The sequence below is a fragment of the Exophiala dermatitidis genome (genome assembly GCF_000230625.1).
Source record: "Exophiala dermatitidis NIH/UT8656 unplaced genomic scaffold supercont1.6, whole genome shotgun sequence".
Taxonomy (NCBI): Eukaryota; Fungi; Ascomycota; class Eurotiomycetes; order Chaetothyriales; family Herpotrichiellaceae; genus Exophiala; species Exophiala dermatitidis.
In genome coordinates, this window is record NW_008751651.1 from 2,833,826 (window position 1) to 2,853,297 (window position 19,472).

General features: G+C 53.5%; 9 protein-coding genes across 9 annotated transcripts; 4 read left to right on the top strand and 5 right to left on the bottom strand.

The window, feature by feature from the left end:
• Positions 1-10: 10 nt before the first annotated feature.
• On the top strand, positions 11-1,540 carry HMPREF1120_07822 (amplified in osteosarcoma; the record flags this gene model as incomplete). Its single annotated transcript, XM_009162055.1, has 2 exons — positions 11-112; positions 161-1,540. The coding sequence occupies 2 exons, from the start codon at positions 11-13 to the stop codon at positions 1,538-1,540; spliced, it is 1,482 nt and encodes a 493-aa protein (XP_009160303.1).
• A 1,436-nt stretch (positions 1,541-2,976) lies between these two features.
• On the top strand, positions 2,977-6,533 carry HMPREF1120_07823 (uncharacterized protein; the record flags this gene model as incomplete). The annotated part of the gene is made up of 2 exons (XM_009162056.1): positions 2,977-6,457; positions 6,508-6,533. 2 exons carry the CDS (start codon positions 2,977-2,979, stop codon positions 6,531-6,533), a joined length of 3,507 nt encoding a protein of 1,168 aa, XP_009160304.1.
• Positions 6,534-7,370: 837 nt separating this feature from the next.
• Positions 7,371-8,135, top strand: HMPREF1120_07824 (uncharacterized protein; the record flags this gene model as incomplete). The annotated part of the gene is made up of 1 exon (XM_009162057.1): positions 7,371-8,135. One exon carries the CDS (start codon positions 7,371-7,373, stop codon positions 8,133-8,135), a length of 765 nt encoding a protein of 254 aa, XP_009160305.1.
• Positions 8,136-8,575: 440 nt separating this feature from the next.
• On the bottom strand, positions 8,576-9,776 carry HMPREF1120_07825 (uncharacterized protein; the record flags this gene model as incomplete). The annotated part of the gene is made up of 2 exons (XM_009162058.1): positions 8,576-9,585; positions 9,653-9,776. The coding sequence occupies 2 exons, from the start codon at positions 9,774-9,776 to the stop codon at positions 8,576-8,578; spliced, it is 1,134 nt and encodes a 377-aa protein (XP_009160306.1).
• A 1,168-nt stretch (positions 9,777-10,944) lies between these two features.
• Positions 10,945-12,507, bottom strand: HMPREF1120_07826 (nucleolin; the record flags this gene model as incomplete). The annotated part of the gene is made up of 2 exons (XM_009162059.1): positions 10,945-11,560; positions 11,612-12,507. 2 exons carry the CDS (start codon positions 12,505-12,507, stop codon positions 10,945-10,947), a joined length of 1,512 nt encoding a protein of 503 aa, XP_009160307.1.
• Positions 12,508-13,313: 806 nt separating this feature from the next.
• Positions 13,314-15,196, top strand: HMPREF1120_07827 (alpha-1,3-glucosyltransferase; the record flags this gene model as incomplete). The annotated part of the gene is made up of 2 exons (XM_009162060.1): positions 13,314-13,723; positions 13,771-15,196. The coding sequence occupies 2 exons, from the start codon at positions 13,314-13,316 to the stop codon at positions 15,194-15,196; spliced, it is 1,836 nt and encodes a 611-aa protein (XP_009160308.1).
• A 124-nt stretch (positions 15,197-15,320) lies between these two features.
• HMPREF1120_07828 (uncharacterized protein) lies at positions 15,321-15,848 on the bottom strand (the record flags this gene model as incomplete). Its single annotated transcript, XM_009162061.1, has 1 exon — positions 15,321-15,848. The coding sequence occupies one exon, from the start codon at positions 15,846-15,848 to the stop codon at positions 15,321-15,323; it is 528 nt and encodes a 175-aa protein (XP_009160309.1).
• Positions 15,849-16,255: 407 nt separating this feature from the next.
• Positions 16,256-17,094, bottom strand: HMPREF1120_07829 (short chain dehydrogenase; the record flags this gene model as incomplete). The annotated part of the gene is made up of 2 exons (XM_009162062.1): positions 16,256-17,004; positions 17,052-17,094. 2 exons carry the CDS (start codon positions 17,092-17,094, stop codon positions 16,256-16,258), a joined length of 792 nt encoding a protein of 263 aa, XP_009160310.1.
• Positions 17,095-17,544: 450 nt separating this feature from the next.
• Positions 17,545-19,443, bottom strand: HMPREF1120_07830 (1-pyrroline-5-carboxylate dehydrogenase; the record flags this gene model as incomplete). The annotated part of the gene is made up of 6 exons (XM_009162063.1): positions 17,545-17,722; positions 17,774-18,709; positions 18,760-18,845; positions 18,895-19,173; positions 19,227-19,334; positions 19,387-19,443. The coding sequence occupies 6 exons, from the start codon at positions 19,441-19,443 to the stop codon at positions 17,545-17,547; spliced, it is 1,644 nt and encodes a 547-aa protein (XP_009160311.1).
• Between the last annotated feature and the right edge of the window lie 29 nt (positions 19,444-19,472).

The following is a 19,472-nucleotide window of genomic DNA, read 5'->3' on the forward strand; positions in this document are numbered from 1 at the left end:
GGTGCCCGGGATGAGAGGTTGTCGAGTCCTTTCCGCTGCACTGGCATTCGCATTCTGTCTTGCTAGCGAAAGTGCTTTCAGCGTCAATGACGATCTATTCGCCTTTCCGCAGGTACACAGTCTCCGCCCATTGAGCACGTTCCATACTTACGGTTGATAGTATGATATCCAGCTCCTAGACTCGTATGTCCTAGACTCCGAGCCTTTAGCTACTTTACACTCGAACCAATATACGCCTGAGAAGTCCAAGGCGGCCAAATCCCATTCTCACGATGTATCGTCCTATCGACCCCATGGCTCACCCGATGGCCCTACGCTAGATGCGGATGAGATATCCACTGGGACTTACGAGCGCATCCTTCTTCATGGGTATCCCCATATTTGCCATATCCCAGAACCCAGAGTCAGCGCCGGCAATGACACGACGCCCGAGCACTCTGCGGCAGACCGCGAAAAGGAGTTGGAGCGCGCTGTCAGTCGAGCGTCGCAGCTCCTTCAGGAAATGGCGTCCAACCAGTGCCTTTATTATTCTACCGGCTGGTGGACTTATTCGTTCTGCTACAATGGACAGGTGACACAATTTCATGCGCTTCCACCGGGCACAAACGGCAGACTGTGGCCACCGCAGGAAGATCCGACAACACCGAGTTATGTCCTGGGCAAGTTCAACAGTGATGGCAGTGAAGGTTCGCCTTCGGAGGGGCATGCAGACCGTAGTCCATCGACAGAGGTACGGTCGAAGGCGGAGACAAACTACCTGGTTCAACGGTTGGAAGGCGGAACCAGATGTGACCTTACGGGAAACGACCGAAAGGTTGAGGTACAGTTTCATTGTAATCCCCAGGTGACCGATCGAATTGCTTGGATCAAAGAGACCGCGACTTGTTCATATCTCATGATCATCTATACACCACGCTTGTGTAACGATGTCACCTTCCAGCCACCAAAGGAGACCCGGGTTCATCCAATCACTTGCAGGGAAATCATTTCGGAAGACGACATATCGTCGTGGGAAACTAGACGCCTGAACATGAAATACCGCCAAGCTTTCGGTGAAGACCAGAATCCACACGAGCATGTCATGCTGGGAAATGTGGAATTGGGTGCCGGGAAGTATGTGGGCAACGATGGGAAGAGGTTGGAACGAGGGCGAATAGTGTTGACGCAGGACGAAAGAGCCGAAACGGTGATCATGCAGAAGAATGGTCAAATCTCTAGTCTTTCCAAGGCAGAGCTCAAAAAGCTTGATCTCAGCCCAGAAGACGTTGACACATTTCGCAAAGAGCTCCAGAAACTGGCAGGCACAAAAGACTGGAAAATCGAACGGTTGGATGATGTCGATGGACATGTTCAGCTGCGCGGAGTCGTAAGTGCCGATGACGATGAGGAGAAGGCCAAAAAAGATTCTTCCGAAAAGAAGCCTGAGGAAAAGGAACCTATAGAAACGGAGCCTGTGCAAAAGCAGCCTGATGAACAAGAGCCTGTGGAAAAGGAGCCTCCGGAATCTGGAAGTGAAGAGGAATACATCGACGAAATTTGACGTCTTCATACACCAGAATCAGATCTACTGACCATCGCAGTGCTTGCAAATGTTCAAGTCTCAACCGACAAGGGAAAGCACAAGACGGGAGGACACATTTTCGCCGTGTACGGAGACGTTGGGAACATGGAGACAAATAACAATGGTCTCGGCCGGCCAAAGCCTTGGGTTCCAGCAAATGTCAAGGAGCGGTCTGGTGAAAGGCCTGAAGCTGCAGCGGGAAAGACTCGCTGTCGAAGTATCGGGCTCTCCCTAAAGAGCCACGAGCCATGACGGAAGACAAATGCAACTTCTTCTCAGGGGTTGCAATGCCGGGGTGACCATGCAGCACTGTTTGCGGGTTGGTGTGCCATCGAGGCCATTTTGTTCGTCTCGCGGACTCAGTTTGTTGGCGTTGCTGCTGTAGTTGGTGTCCTTTACCGGGTTCGGTGCAAAAATAAATATCTGTGGGCCAGATTGAAAGCTTGACGGGAACAACAATTGAAGCATCATGAAGCACTGCTCTGGGATTCACTCGTCCTAGCACCACAAATTCGTACGACAACCATGCACATTGTAGGGCGGGCTCTGGGGCGTGTAGGGCTGGCAGCCTTGCGTCAGGGCGAGGCTATCAGGTACCTTTGTGCCTTGCTTGTGGATGGTGACCAGGTGGCTGTCTGCAGGTGCCCCAGATTCTGCAGTCAGAGACCGCAGTGCCGGCATCGTGGCTTACGGCTGACACGGAAAAGTCTAGGTAGGTACATAGTACCTAGGTAGTAGTACCTGGTAGTCCCTGGACAAGGGTGTTGCGATGCCGGTGCTCTGTACAACTTGAACCATGTTCAGCTGTAGACTCGGCCTTAGCCTCCCCCAAAGTGGCTTGGGAGGATCAGAGGACCTGAAGCGCAGCTGCCACTGCCACTGCCACTGCTTAGGCTGGAGGACGGAGGGCGGCGTCCACAGTTCGAGTTGAAGTTGGGCTAAAGAGGCGTGCTGCGGTGCCACTGCGCCCTGTTCGCTCCCAGCTCCTGCGGGTTCCGGCCCTTGTAGTAGCTACCAGCACCACAGTACAACACCGGTGCCGTACCAGTAATGGCCAACATCTCTCCCAACTCTGAAGCATTGCATGATTCAGCGACCACTACTTTCGCCCTGACGCTGCACCGGACTGCTGCCTCCTCTACGCTTTTGATTTATCTGTCGCACCTCACATGAGACAGACTGGTAGAACATTTGCCTCGCAGTCAGTGATACACTCGCATCAACTCGGCGTTTGTCGCCCGAACATCTTCTTGTTTGGTTCAGTCGCCAGCCGACAACATCACCTGGGAAGGACCGGTTACCACGTCCTCGATCCCACGCCGGCCGATTAATCCCTCCCACCTTGATGGCAGTGTCATCAACCAAGCTGTCTGATTGAAAGCTACCGACCAGTACAGCATCGGCCGTCTCACACCATGGGTTTCGTAGGGGTATGCACCGCGGTCTACGATTACCACCCTCAGAGCACAGGGGAGCTGGAGATTCGGGAAGGAGAACTGCTATATATCCTGGAGAAAAGCACCGAGGACGACTGGTGGAAAGCAAAGAAGAAGGCCAGTGGAGATGACGAGGATGAGCCCGAGGGCTTGATCCCAAACAATTATGTGGAGGACGCAAAGCCCATTTCGACTGCCAAAGCGCTGTATGATTACACAAGGCAAACCGACGAGGAAGTATCCTTTACGGAAGACGCTGTGCTTGCTGTGTACGATACCTCTGATCCCGACTGGACACTGGTCGGCGTAGGTAACGATTTCGGCTTTGCGCCCGCCAACTACATAGAGATTACTACTGGAGCTGCGCCAGAGTCTTCGAGCCCTCCCACACAGCAATCTCCTCCATCGACGGTGGAACCCGATGTGTTCCCTCCTCCCGCCTCTCCGACAAGGTCGGCAGAGGATCCTGCGGCAAATCTGGCCCGAGTCCTCGGAGGAGGTGCTGCTTTGCCAGCAGCAGCCCGTCCGCCCGGCCCCCCTCCTCAAGAGTCCACCGCTGAGGTCTCTGACGGCGAGGAGGTTGCTCCTGCGCTGCCGCAAAGGCCCGCGTCCCAAACGATTGCTCCGCCCTTGGCGCCGATGCCATCACACCGCGACCAAGATTCTCGTGGGGTGCTCCCTTCCCCTCCATACAATCGTGCGCTGCCGAGGCCAGAAGAGGACGACGCTCCCATCCGCTCGCCAGGCGGGTTTCACCTATATAATGTTAATGAGATGGTTTCTGCCATGGGCCGGCGGCGGAAGATGCCGACCACTTTGGGCATCAACATCGCGACCGGTACCATCATGCTCTCGCCGGAGAAATCAAGAGATGGGCCTTCCCAAGAATGGACCGCTGACAAGTTGACACACTATTCGATCGAGGGCAAGCATGTTTTCATGGAGCTGGTTCGGCCAAGCAAGAGCCTGGACCTGCACGCGGGGGCCAAGGACACCGCGGAAGAGATTGTAGCTGCGCTTGGAGAGATTGCAGGCGCTCACCGGGCCGAGGGCTTTCGCGAGGTTATTGAAGCAGCCGCTGGAGGAGGGACTCACAAGAAGGGGCAAGTGCTGTACGACTTCATGGCTCAAGGTGACGACGAGGTGACGGTTGCCGTGGGTGACGAGGTCATCATTTTGGACGACACAAAGTCCGAAGAGTGGTGGAATGTAAGGCGCGTGAGAAATGGCAAAGAAGGTGTCGTGCCGAGTAGCTACATTGAAGTTACCGGCTTCGTCAACGTCGAGCCTCCTTCGCGGACGGGAGTCAATGCTGGGCTTTCCTCCGTTGAGCAAAACCGGCTTGAAGAGGCGAGGCTCGCAAGAGAGGCAGCTCGTGTCGACAACGCTCAGCAGGACTCTGTTCACGGACGGACTCGCAGCGGATCTGGCCATGGCGCGCTCCCTCAGCGCGGTAGCAGCCTTGCTGACGACCAACCACATCGGAGGGAGCGAAAAGACAAAGACGATCGAAAAAAGAGCCGGTCGAAGCCTGATCCTGCCAAGGTCAGGACATGGACAGATCACTCCGGAACCTTCAAAGTTGAAGCACAGTTCCTCGGTGTGGCAGATGGCAAGATCCACTTGCACAAAGTCAATGGCGTAAAGATTGCTGTGCCTGTGACCAAAATGTCTCCAGAAGATCTGGAATATGTTGAGAAGGTAACCAATGAGTCGATCGAAGAAAATATTCCAGTGGCTGATCTGATCAAGATGAAGCGTCGGAGTCAATCGTCTGAACAAGCGAAGTCGAGAAGCGGTGCCATCTTGGAACCTCGCAGTCCGGAACCACCGAAAGGCCCCGAGTATGACTGGTTCGATTTCTTCCTCAAGGCGGGAGTCGGCCCTCACCAGTGCGAGAGATATTCACAGGCCATGATACGGGACTCGATGGACGAAACTGTTCTACCTGACATCACGGCAGAGAATCTAAGAACGCTGGGATTGAAAGAAGGGGATGTTCTCAAAGTCATGAAATATCTTGACCACAAGTTTGGACGAACGCGCAGCCCAGTCGCCAATGGTACCGGCAATGACGCTGCCACAGGTGGAATCTTTTCAGGGCCCGGTGGAACATTGCACAACAACACCCGCAGAGGCAGGCCTGAAGCGAATCGACAGACAAACGACGTGGTGGACCCGGATGCTTTTACCAAAGCCGAAGCCGATAAAGCGCCACCTGCTGAGGCGAAAGCCACGGTTCTCACAGAGGCACCTCCGAGGGAGCCGACCGCTGGGTTCGACGACGATGCTTGGACCGTCAAGCCGCCCAGTCAACCCTCTGCAGCTGCACAGCAACCTACATCCCCGGCGGCCAAACCACCTACAGGTGCATTGAAGGAATTGTCCTTACTTGACGCCCCTCTGCAGCCGACGCCAGCTCAGCCTCCTGCACCCCCTGTCAACCAACAACCGAATCCACAACCTCAGCCCCAACTTCCGACTCAACCTACTTCCCCTCCCACGGTGCCTTCCATCCAACAGTCGCAGCAGACAGGCGCAACACCTCAGTTTTTCTCCCAAGTTAACCAGATTCCAGGGCAAGTCCCAGCTCTAGCGACGGGCGTCCAGAACCAGCAAGTCAATCTACCTCGTCAACGACCGGCTGCGCCACAGCAAAACTTTACTGGCACGTCTTTGCTACCGCCTCCTCCGCGGCCAACGTCGGCTCCCCAGAACCCGCAACAGAATCAGTTCGGTCTCCAGCCTTTGCAACAGCAATTGACGGGAGTTCCGCGCACGTCTGCGTTGCAGGCGCCGCCTGGTCAAAGCCTCAACGACCTATCGCAACAACGGTTGCAGCAGCAATACCACCAGCAGCAATTGCAACCTCAATTGACGGGCGGTCTAACACCTAATCAGGGTTTCGGGCAATATGGCCTTGCACCTCAACCTACCGGCTTCCAAGCACCGCGCCCATTTAGCCAGTTTGGGCAGCCTTATCTGAATGGAAATGCAACCGGAAGCCCGTTTGCCGATCCCCGACCGTCTTTCCAGGCTCAGCCTACCGGAATGTCATACACACAAGGTCCGCAACCGACCGGCATCAATTCCGTCCTCCCACCAGCTCTACAACCACAACCAACCGGGTTCTCCTCTCCACAGCCACAGATGAATGGGTTTGGTCAGGGAATTCAGCCTCAGCCTACAGGTTTCCCTCAATCTTTCTCCATTCCCGTCCAACCCACAGGATTTCAACAGCCGCTGCAGCCACAGCCCACCGGCTTCGGACAGATGCCCCAGCAAAACAGTCTAGGGGGGTTTCAGCCGCCGCCTGCCCCGCCTGTCCCTCAGTTACCAACTCTTGCACCACTACACCCACAAAAGACTGGACCTGCTCCGCCCGTGAGATTTGGACTCACCGAAACCAAGAAGCTGACTCCTCAACCAACAGGACGGAGAGCAAATCTTGCAAATGCTAGTGAGTTTGACATCCCAAAATTTAACTTGCGTATGACTGACAATATCCAGCGGCTCAAAACCCATTTGGCTTTTAGGCTGGGCTGTCAAGCTTGCGAGATCGCCGGACCTGCCTTGCCCCTTCTTTCCCAATCCCTGTCATCGATTGAAGTCCTGTATGCAGCTGCGAATCTAGTCAGTTGTCACAGGCAAGGGCCAAACCAGTGGCAGTTACAACAATGCTAGATCCGCGCCTTGAATTGGTATGGGCAGAAAGGATATGGTTTAGATGATGAAAAGAGCAAGCCTGTGCATTCTCGCATACAAGAGATTTCCGTCAGCGTTACCCCAGCTTCTTGTACGTCAACAGCATCATCTAAGGGCATCTATGATGTTGAGGATTGAGCTTCCATGAGCGGCGTCATGCAGGTGGGAAAGTGGTTCATAGCCTGGTGCAACGGGGTGAGGTATATACTTTCGCCTGATTTAATCAAAGATTTTAAGCTTGTCGCTATCGCCGTGCGCTCACGAATTGCCTCTTCGGTTGTGCTGTAACAGGATGGCAGCAATCCCCGTAAAGTGGCAATAACCACAACTCGAGGGCAGTCAGCTGCATAACAGATGTTACTGGGACTCTGTTTTGTTGCAGTAGAATGAACCTGGAAGTCTGGGAATACTACGAGATATGGGCAGCAAACATGCCAAGAAGTGGACAAACCTCCCGTTTTGCGGTTGCAAGCCTAGTTCAGTTGGAGTACAGCATACAATTGCACTGCTAAAATTGGTGGACTTCAATGTAATAAGTTACCATCAACATTAAATGCGCCGATCAAGAAATAGACAAGGATTGTTCTAAATACACGACCATTCCTGGGAAAGTCGCAGCTTCTGGATTCTCGCGATTCAAACAGTGTTGACAGTCATACCCTTCCACCATGATCTGCTCAAGTTGCCGACGGTCTTTACTCACCCGTATTCGATACCCTCCGCCTTCATCTCTGTTCAGCATTCGACATGCGTCCACCGTTCCCGCTACACCCAATGCTGCCCCGACCCAAGCGCCTCCCTCGATTGCCATAGAAGGCGCGAATCCGGTGCACTCGTCCAAAACGGCGGGGATCTCACAGCCACTCTCCGAACCACACACCCCCTCGACCTCGAGCGCGAAGACGGGATCCTCATCCTCTTCCAAAGATACCGGAAAGAAACCTGCAAAAGTCAAGAGTTCGGTCCCTGGCGGTGAAATCTTGAAAGGGCTGGGATATACGAAGGCGCAGCCGAATATATTGGCAAAGGAGGACCATGAGTACCCGGATTGGCTGTGGACGCTGCTCGACGACAACAAGATGGCCACGGGGGAGACCAAGGTGGACTTGTCAGGTATGCTTGTTTTCAAGAATCCCATCCATTGGCCGTCTGTCGCGAAATTGGGCTGGCAGATCTTCTTTCAAGAGACGCATGCTAACGAAAAGGTAACTACAGCAATGACCAAGAAACAACGCGCCAGATACGAGAAACAGCAGGAAAAACTGCTCAAAGACCTTCCTGTCACCATTCCTCCGCACGAACAAAGTGCAGACTTGACCCGCCCTGGCGATGACGCTGTTACCAGTTTACAACGCAGACACGAGATCACCAAGAGTGCTCGGGCGGCCAGGAGAAAAGCCATCCGGGAGAGCAATTTTTTGAAGTCAATGTAGATGGGCGCGCATTGAACATCGGGAGTGTTCTATGGAGGTACTCTGGTGTTCTGTATCTCCTGGTCTATTTTCGATTCGGGCCATATTTGATGTATAGTAAGTCGACAGAAAAATCACAATGGTTTACAGTTGTCTGGAGCAAAGAATTCTCCTGCTCAGAACTGAGTACACTCCAGATTTGATTTGGCGTCTAATTGGTATACCCATACTATCGCATATACTGGTGCGGCAAAAAAAAAGCCTGTCCTGCGCCCTGAATATACGCCACTGTCATAAACCTGCAATGTCATGCTTCGTCAACCGTTTCCGCGAATCATCCAAAACTGCGCCTCAAGTTGTGTAGACCAGCTAGGATACCAAATCGGGCCGCATTCGCTTGTCACGGACGAGCAGCCCGTTTCATCCTGGCCAGCCTGTTTCAAGAGACAATTCTGTCCAGATCAACATGTGCTGATGTTGCTCGGAGTCGAAGTCCATCTTAACCGGCGAAGACCACTTCCGCTTGGACTGCCGCGCAACGCCTCACGCCCACAGCTACCTCCCGTGATTCCCATATCGCCTTCCAATCTACCTACCTCGCGCCCCCAAGCATAGCCTGCACTGAAGCTGATGGCCGAGAATACGAGCACTACTCCCGCTGATATCATCCATGAGGCAAGGGTAGGGCTGATGAGCTCATCGCCGGCCACCGCCGCTTTGGCAGCCCGGGCTTTCTTAGCATGTCGTTCTTTGCTAGATTCTCTGGATTTCCGCTTGACGTGCTTGGGAGAGGGAGATTGTCGAGATCGAACGGTCGTGTCGAGTTCTGACTCAGGGACTAACCGCAAGGCTGTTGGTTGAGTGGAGGCACGAGCGGGGGCTGGTCGATGCCCAGAAGCTTTTGGCCGAACAGCAGCGGCGCAAGATAGCAGCGTGGTCAATGAGGCGCGTAAAGCTGCATCATGGTCGGCTTGATAAGATGATCTGCCTGCTCGATGTCGAGGATGGGTCTGCCTTTCGTAACTCCGTTGGGTTATTGTCCGATCCTCAGCTGCCGACAGTGGTGTCGTCGCCGGCGCAGGCGGGAAATATGAATCTGGTATAGCCCGTTCTTGCGAGGAAGGTGGATGAGAGAATGCGTTCGGCTGAGGCGTGAAGACCCTGTTAAGGCTGCCAACACCAAGAGCCGTGGAAGTTTCATCGTCATCGGCAGTATCGCCTTGGGAGATGTCTTCATTCGAACTGCTCAAAACCCGGTCACTCTCGCTTTCGCTTTCGTCATATTCGTCTTGACTGCTCCCTGTTGCGCTAGTCGAACGAGGCTGCACGACAGAAGGGCCGCCCGATGCGTGGACAGAACGGGAAAATCGCTCTTGATGAGGGCGAACTTGGAGGCCGGTAGTAATGATGTCGTTGCTTGTAGACGAGAGGGATGACGAAGAGGGCCGCGAAGAGACCTCGACCCACGAATCTATGGAGACGTTAGCAGAGGCCTTCCGGAAAGTCTCGCGCAGGAGGCTATGATGGGCTTGTATTACCTTCGGAGCGCATTGCTCGCATGGACGAGTTGTTATGTGCCAGTGCGGCATCGGCACCCCTTGCAAAACGGCCTTCGCGTTCAGTTCTCTGTGGGCCATACGGCTCGCTCTGCGTTGGACGCATTTCTCCAATCTGCACCACGGTGGTCACGTTGATTGTGGTCTGGTTTGGATTCGGAGCACGACGGTCAGCGTTGAGCCTCCTCGGTTGCGCCGCAATCAGGCGATGATATTGCAGTACCGTCGCCCTGGCCGGGATGAGAAGAGAGGATGATGGCCGACCCTCAACTCTTGATAGTTCGCAGCACCTGCAGGCTAAGTTGTTGGGTCAAGGCCGCCGGAATCGCTGCTCGTCTCACCGCTGACGATGAGATGGTGGGGGTGACGGCCGTTGATTGGGATCTGAGCCACTTTAGGGATCCGCACGAAACGCGCCACGAATCTCCGCCGAGTAGTCGGGGTGGGGATAGATCCAAGTTTCAGAGCGACTCGCGCAGAGGAGGATTGAGATGGCAAAGTTCGACCGCAAGATGGTTTGTGAGATGGCAAAGGGGATACGGCCTTTGTAGCTTTGACAGCTGGGGCGCAGGATTGGGACCTGGCAGTGCCGCGTGTTGACGACTTTGATTATTGGGCTGGCACCACTGGCAGAGCAGGCAAGGTATAAGGTAAGGGATGCAGGGAGAAGATGCCTGCAAGGGGACCTTGTACTTGTCTCTCCCTGAGCAAGATACCTACTTGTAACCAACTTGGACGGGCAGCAGGGAATCTGGTTTGTTGCGCACTGACCTGCCCATCATCTTCGTCAGGTGTCAAGCCTAACTTGACGGGATGACCTGGCGCATCACGAGATCCGGGTTGGTTGGTTGGACTCGACTGATGTAGAAGTATCACTTGTCACTTCTGCTTCCCGCTTGGGGGCACTCTCTCCCAGGCTGTCTCCAACAGGCGCCTCACTGGATCTCTTCCCGCCATTTGGTGGCCGATTTCGGTCTCGACTACCAACGTTGGTTTCTAACGATTGCTGCATACCATCACAGGAAAAGGTGGTCAAGGTGCATTATTTGATTTCTATGAAAGACTGCAATTCGACACATTTTTTGGACTAGAAAGAAAGCAAAATGAAACACAAAGCACCGAACTTTTTACATACTTTACCTTGTTCTGCGAGCGCTTCCCAATTGAAGAGGGTCACACGAGAGCAAAGTCACCCAGCAAACATACTCACGGGTATCCAGCGAGACGCACACACACGTAGTCCAAAGAACACCACTGATCAGGTGCCTTTAGAACTAAAAGGTGGTCTTCTTTCCCGAGAAATCACCAAATCCACCGCGGTTGGTAGAGCCACCACGGCCACCACGGCCGCCTCCGCGACCACCTCGTCCGCCACGATCACCGAACCCACCGCGGCCACCGCGACCACCGAATCCACCACGGCCACCACGACCGCCAAATCCTCCACGTGCGGGAGAGTCGCCGTTCTGGGGACGGGGTTGGCTGTAGTCGAGACGGATGGGACGGTTCTTGATGTAACCACCCTGCATGGCCTCAAGAGCAGCTTTGGCCTCGTCGACAGAGCCAAAGGTGACATAACCGAAACCCTTGGGGGCACCAGTCTCACGGTCAGTAGGCAGGCGGATGCCCATGACCGTTCCATGAGGAGCGAATGCCTCGGAAACATCCTCCTGAGTGCAGTCAAAGGAGAGGTTGCCAAGGAACAATGTGTCGGTCGGCTCGCCGAGTTGGTCTCCATAGGACTTGCGACGGTTGTCGGCCGGCTTGTTGTCATTGCTGCGAGCGTTGGCAAAGTCAACATTCAAGGGACGGCCATCGAGCTCAGCGCCCTGCTTGGCGGCATAGGCTTTGGCGGCATCGGCGGCGTCAACGAACTCGACATAACCGAATCTAAGAGTCTGTTAGTCATGTAACTGAAGCGGATCAGCATTGTCCACATACCCTTTGGATCGTCCAGTTTGACGATCAGTCATCAAGCGAACACCGCTGAGCTCACCGAACTCCTCGAACTCGGATCGCAGCCAGTTCTCGTCAACGTTCCAGGACAGGTTACCAACGAACAGGTTCGGGCCCTTGGATGTGTCAACGTCGGCGACCTTGCTCTTCTTGGCAGCTGGGGTTTCGTCGTCTTCGGCCTTGCGTTTGGCAGATTTCGGTTTGGCTTCGGCCTCATCATCCTCATCGGAGTCGCTGCTGTCTTCGCTGCTTTCGTCTTCATCAGACTCGTCATCGTCATCGCTGCTTGCCTCATCATCAGCGGCGGGCTTAACGCCATTGGCCTTGGGAGCGGTCTCTTCTTCGTCGTCGCTGTCAGACTCCTCGGAGCTGTCGTCGTCCTCAGAGGAAGCTGCCTTGGCGTCTTCCATGGTGGCGTCTTCGGAGTCAGACTCGGATTCTTCGCTGTCGCTGGAGTCGGATTCTTTGGCGGCAGCCTTGGCAGGTGCGGTGGCCTTCTTAGCAGCGCCGTTCACCTTCGGAGCCTCATCTTCAGAAGCAGAGTCATCCGAGTCAGACTCCTCGCTGGACTCGTCGCTGGACTCAGCCTTGGCAGCGGGCTTGACAGCCCTCTTTCCCTTGGTCTCGACCTTTTCGCTCTCATCGGATGTTGAGCTGGTGTCGTCATCCTCCTCCTCAGAGCTAGACTCCGGAGTTGGCTCCTTGACAGGAACCTTCTTCGGCTTCTTCTCCTCCTTTGCAGCGACCTTCTTGGCCACCTCCTTGCTCTTGGTCTTCTGGCTTTGCGCAGGCTTGGTGACCGCAGCCCCTTTGACCTTGGTCAAGACATCGGACTTGGTGGCTTTGGCGGCGGCGCCAGACTTGGACTTGGACTTGGACATGTTGGATGTATTCTATGATGGTTAGAATTGAGTAGAAGATGACGAGAATTGTTTTCCAACCAACCTGATAACCCTCGGAGATGAATGGAATCCCTCGGACCTCTTCAAGTGCGGCGGTGTAAACCCTCAACCCACAGTGTGAATAAGAGCCCTCGACCTCGTGTCAAATGCCGTAGCAGATGACAAGCAGAAAAAAATTTCTGCGAAGCGCGCAACACCACGGACTTGGAAAATCGGACTGAATCTGGTCGACAGGGTAGACAAGCAGACCTGTGACTAATTTGTATGCCCTCGATCTCAAAACCCACGAAGCCCTCGATAGACGTCAATTGATGCCCTCGATAAAAATGCCCGCAGAATACTGAAGAAGGATACGGTTGCCGTGAAACAAGATGGCAGTGCAGTGTGTAGGAAGAAGGAAAAGTCGGAGAGCCTGAAAATTTGGCGGCAATTAAATATCCTTATCTTAGCGTCAGTTTGGAAATTTCAGCGCGATAAGAATCCAGTTGCGGGTCTCAGGGTCTGCGGTGAGGGTCTGAAGGATCTGCGCTGGAGCCTGAGAGGCCCTACAACTACTAGTACCACTGTAGATTTGCCTTGGGGGGCTGGGAAACTGGGAAATGAGCGGTCACGAGGGTTCGGAATAACGTTAGTCCGGCCAGCTAGGTGTGCTCGATATCAGTTCCTGAAGTGATACCTAGGTTCAATCACGATGTACACGGAGATATGTTTGCATAGAGCCCCATAACTGCTTCTTGAACCCTATCTTGACCTTTGGCTGTGTGTACGACTCGCCGTTCACTGTCATGTCGGGCTCTTCTCAATCGCATCGACCCCGGAAAAAGCGGAAACAGTTGTCGACCTTGACCCGAAGTCCTACGATCACGGACATTGTCAAGGTGGACGCACAAGACAATGCCGTCAGTCCTGAGTTTCCCTTGGTGGCCTTTCTCTGGCCCTCCCGTGGCACGACTTCGCAATGGATCCTCTTGCCATTAATTCTGATGGTGGTGGCCATTTTTCGCTGGAGCGTGGGACTCTGGGGTTACTCGGGGTACCAGCAACCTCCTATGCATGGCGACTTCGAAGCCCAGAGACATTGGATGGAGATCACTACACATTTACCAGTATCTAGATGGTACTTTTATGACCTTCAGTACTGGGGGTTGGATTATCCTCCTTTGACTGCTTATCATAGCTGGGTCTGCGGCAAGATGTAAGCTGTCTTGTTCCCACAGCTTCGACCAATGCTAACCGGTCTAGTGGTTCGCTTTTCAATGAGGATTGGTTTGCTTTGGACAGTTCTCGTGGCCTCGAAGATCCTACGCTCAAAGTATTCATGCGCGCGACGGTGCTTGTGTCAGAATATCTCGTCTACATCCCTGCTCTGGTCGTCTTCCTACGCCATTACAGCCGGTCAGAAGGCACCGGAACGACGTCTGTCTCCATCGCGCTTGTGGCCATCCTCATGCAGCCTGCAACCATGCTAATTGACCATGGCCACTTCCAGTACAACACCGTGATGCTTGGCTTTGTGGTCGCTACTTTGTCAAGTATTTATGCTGGACGGTTACTGTGGTCGTGTGTCTTCTTCGTCGCCGCACTGGGCTTCAAGCAGATGGCACTGTACTACTCCCCAATCGTGTTTGCCTATCTCTTGGGCTCATGTATACGTCCGCGAATTCGTTTCGGTCGATTCGTGGCCATCGCCGCCGCGACTATACTTGCGTTTGTGGTTTTATTCGCCCCGTTACTGCTGGGTGCTTTGTATGAAAGTTATACGACGCCAAACATGACCGACTTGCCGACACCACCTTTGATCGCAGACAGGGGCATTGGATTGAATCCGAACATTCCTGTACAAATGGTTGCCCTCCAACTGAGCCAGGTTATCCATCGCGTCTTTCCTTTTGCGCGTGGATTGTTCGAGGACAAAGTCGCCAATTTTTGGTGCTTCACCAACACCTTCTACAAGCTTCGCAAACTTGAAGGAATCGTTGATCTCTCTCGAATTTCTGCTGTCCTCACGCTGGCGTCAGTTTCCGGACCGATGCTGATCGTGGCCGCCGTCCCAAAAAAGGCGCTGCTTCCATACGCATTGGCTACGTCGGCATGGGGTTTCTTCCTATTTTCTTTTCAGGTGCACGAGAAGTCCGTGTTACTGCCCCTTCTGCCTATGACGCTTCTTCTAGGAAGCAGCAAAGGCCTCAGTAAGGAATATCGAGCGTGGATCGGCTGGGCTAACCTTTTGGGTGTGTGGACAATGTATCCGCTCTTAAAGCGAGATGGCCTACAGACACCTTATGTTGTGGTGTCCCTTCTATGGTCCTATCTCATGGGCCTCCCTCCCACGAGCACAAATGCTTATTACGATCCTGCCTATGAGAATGTCACCGGCCGACCTTTAGCCGCGGACGATTTGCGGACTCCGACCAAAATTCTACACTTTCAGACCTACATTGTCATGGCGTTTTGGCACCTGCTTGCTGCCTTTGCAACTCCTCCGGAAGACAAGCCCGATCTTTGGGTTGTTTCAAACGCCTGTATTGGGGCACTCTGTTTTGGTGTTTGTTATCTTTGGTGTTACTGGAAGCTGGTGTCTGAAAGCGGCCTGCTTAATGAGCTAGGGAATACGAGTGCACCAGCGGCGACAGACAAGTCGAAATCCCACCAGAAAAGTATCAAATAGACATACCCGGCAACTTGGAAAACCTTGATTTGGATAGACAAATAAACACAGGTCCAGAATAACGTCTTTCATCATAGCAATATCATAACGATAGTCGTCCCTCGTAGCACTCTTCTGGGTCAATCTATGCATAGTTCACCACGCCTCTGATTGCCCAAACTTCGCCATTCCCGACGCGTCCGACGATTCCGTCCACAATCAAATTGCCTGGCTTGATTACCTTGTGACCGTCTTGTTCATCCCACCATAGTTCTTGACCGCCCAACGTCTTGATCTTCCCTTCGGGTCCTCTTTTCCAGGGACTGGTCGGTACCACATGTTCTTCCACGAACCGCTTCAGATTTTGCGCGGCTTTGTCTTCGTTCCTTTCAGCCGACACGCCCGAATTATCATCTGGCCGATCTTCCCAGGGCTTTCGAGGAAGCGCTTGCATCACGCTATTCAGCGGCGCAAGAAGCGTGGTATTATCTTCGGGTTTGGTGGATTCTAGGCGACCAGTCACCGTAGAAACATCGCGGGTCAGGGACGCGAAAATGTTGATTTTGCGGGTTTGAGGAAGGACATCTGAGATGGAAAGTGTACTATCATCCACACCGCCGCCGGTGATGGCCGACTGCCCATTGGAACTGGCTTGAGCAGAGACTGCGGCCATTGCGTGCTGCTTACTGTTGAGGAATGAGAGGGAACGACGAACGACTGAGGCGGGTTCACGGAGGAGATCCAAAGGGAACAGGGCGGCCCCTGTCGACAGCGAGGCGCAAAAGGCTGTGATAAGTAATACAGGGTGCATTGTGGTAGAACTCTGATCAGCGAGTTCTCCGTCGTTGCATGAGTTGATTGAAGAGAAGGAATTGTCTGTCGACCCGACCAGCACTGCCGGTGACCCAATAAGCGGCGCTGCGGTACCGCGGCTGAGGATGACGTCGGCGCAGGCGGGCGTCAAATGTTTTTCTACGGGCGTCAAACACCATCACAATCACCACGGCAGATTGTTTTTACTGGCCTGGTTGCTCGTTCACTGGCGAGACATGATTTTCCGTGTCTCATGGGTGCCGTAGTCTATCTACTTATGGTGAAGCCCCCGTCAACGCGAATGTCTGCTCCATTGATCATGGCACTTTCATCTCGGCATAGAAATTCAATGGCGTGGGCAATTTCAGAAGGCATGCTGAAACGTCCCGTCGGAATCTGAGCGAGATGCTTTTCTTTCTTCGCCTCGTCCGCCCACGCCTTTGCTGCCAGGGGAGTCCATGTTACTGTTGGGCTGACAGTGTTTGCAGTGATACCTTTGGGACCCCATTCACTTGCCATGCACCTCGTATGCCCGATGAGTCCGGCTTTCGAGGCACAGTATGCCCCGTGGCCATCGAGGGCAACATGAGCAGCCTGAGACGCAATGCTCACGATTCGTCCTGGTGGAACATGGCTTTTGTCCACTTGCGAAGCCCGAGTCTGGTACAAATGGAAGAACGCATTGCTGGTGATGAATGGACCTAGCATGTTGGGCAGCAGGTTCCTCATCACCTCCTCTGCTGATGTCTCCTCCAAAGGCTGTACGGAAACATATCCTGCAGCATTGATCAAGATACATGGGAAGGACTCGAGCTTGCCGATCCTCTCGAAGACTTGCTTGACTGACGGTTCCGAAGTGATGTCGCACTCAAAGGTATGGACCCGTTCCGGGGTCTTGGTCTCGAAAACGCGCTCGAGAGTTTCCTCAACTCGTCCTGCTTCGAATGGAGCGTAGAGCAATGCGACATCAGCTCCATGTTCGCGCAACCGTTGGGCTGTGACAGAGCCCAGGCCGCCTAATCCAGTCAGTCGAAGGTATGTTTGAAGCCGACAGTGTCCATACCGATGCCGCCCGCCACGATTGCAAGTCTTCCTGAGTACGCCATCAGCGAATATGTTGTGACGGACAGTAGAATATCAATATGGAATAAACACGGTGTCCTGGTTTCGAGGAGGATACTGGGCACGGGGCGTCAAGAGCCAGCAACTGCCATGGCTCTTCCCCGCATCTTGTGCCCACTCCGACGATGAATACTGGCACTGCGAACTATGCGCGCGCAGAGTCTGGGATGCTTGCGGACATTGTAAGTGACCAGAACTCTGAGTCGTGTAGAGGGAATGTCCACATGGCTACATCCACGGTATCCTGATCATTTGCATCCTGTCCGTTATGAATTTACCAGAGTTGAAGCTCGAATTGCGGAGGATCTGCGTGGAGCGATAAGGATGGTCACGGAGAAGAGCGATGCAATATTTTTGTTGGATTCGGGGGAGAATAAGATGAAGGTCATTTTATTAAATCAGCGAAACATCACCACTGTTGTGGTCTTTCGCCATTACTCTTCTTGATTGGACGGGTACAAAAAGTCGTCGATAGTATAGAAATTCTCCTTGATCGTCCGTTGGGAGATGAACCGTGTCAGAAGACCACTTGATCCAGCCTTGTCGTTGGTACCGCTGGCTCTAGAGCCGCCGAATGGTTGGTGTCCAGGCATGGCTCCGGTGCATTGATCGCTATTGAGCTGTTAGCAATTGGGCTGCGTGGAGATGATGGTATGTACTTACTTGACGTAGAAGTTGCCAGCGGAGAATCTCAGTTCCTCAGTCGCCTCAGTGACGGCCGCACGATCGCGGGAGAATATCGAACCGGACAATGCGTACTCCGAGGTCGTGTCGATGAGCTCAAAGAGTTTGGGACCGAATTCGACGTCTTTGTAGACATAGATGCAGACAAAAGGACCAAAGATTTCCTCTCTCATGAACTTGCTGTGAGGATTCGTTGTCTCAACCACAGTCGGCCGAATATACCAACCAACCGAGTCGTCATACTCTCCGCCCGCGAGAATTGTAACTTCAGAGTCCTTCTTGGCATCTTCAATGTACGTCGAAACACGTTTGAAAGCTGCTTGGCTGATCACCGGGCCGGCAAAGTCGGTGAACTTCTCTCCCATTGTGATCTTCTTGGTTTCAGACACCAGTATCGACTTGAACTCTTCTGCCACAGATGCGGGTACATAGATGCGGGACAGAGCGCTGCATTTCTGGCCCTGATACTCGAATGCTGCTCGCAGAGACTTCAGTGCTGCATTTTTGATATCGGCGCTGGGATGGATCAGATGGAAGTTTTTGCCTCCGGTTTCGCCCACCATGCGCGGGTATGATTTCCAATAGTTGATCTTTTCCCCGAGCCTCTGGATGAGCCTGCGGAACACGGCTGTGCTGCCTGTGAAATGCAATCCACCCAGGTCTCTGCTTTCGTACACCTGCTTTGTAATAACGTCGGCATCTCCGGGGAGAAACTGAACCACACCGGCCGGCATGCCTGCTTCGATCATGATTTGGTGGAATAGCCAGCTGGAGTAGATGGCACCTGGACTTGGCTTCCAGACCACCACATTACCCACGATCAATGGCGCAAGCACCAAGTTGACAGCCAATGCCGTGAAGTTGAATGGTGACACTGCGTAAACAAATCCGTCGATTGGGCGTACTTCAGTGCGGCTGTCCTTGGTCAGTATGGTTTTAAGGTGCTTGGGGAGTAGACCACGTACTTCCACACCCCAGGAGCGTTGAACGGCGGCTGTGTCTTGTACAGGCCCTCTGCAAGGCTTGGGAAGATTTTTAAAAAGTCGATGGACTGTGCCAGATTAGAGACAGTGTCAACATTGGTATCATTCGGTGCTCACCTCGGCAACACAGTCGATATCGGCCTGGTAAGCATTCTTGCCTTGACCCAACATGGTAGCTGCCATCATCTTGTACTTGTAAGTCGTTTGGAGGAGTGCAGCCGCCCGTAGGAAGATGGCTGCACGCTCATGCAACGAAGTCCGGGACCATTTCTTTTTCGCCTCGAGGGCATCGGTGATTGCTTGCGAGACAAGTTCCGGCGTCGAGCTTGGGTATTTTGCAAGGACGAGTCTATGTCGGAACGGTGAGAGCTGCTGTTCCGTGGCTTCACTCTCTACCTGGTTCAATGTTAGTTGTGTCAAACATGATAATGAAGAGGGACAGTACCTACATCTTTGCCGTTCACATTTGGAAAGACTGTGTATGGTGCGCCTTGTTCCAACTCTTTCACCGCTTGGGTAAGGTGTTTTCGTTCTGGGGATCCCGGTCCATACGAGGTCTGTAGTCAACGATCAGCATTCGCATCGTGTTGGTTTCATGTGCCGGCTTACAAATGGTTCGTTGACCAGCTGCGGAAGCGTAAAGGTACCAAGATTTGAGGCCTGCATGGTTGCGTTTCCGGACGACGGTGCGAATC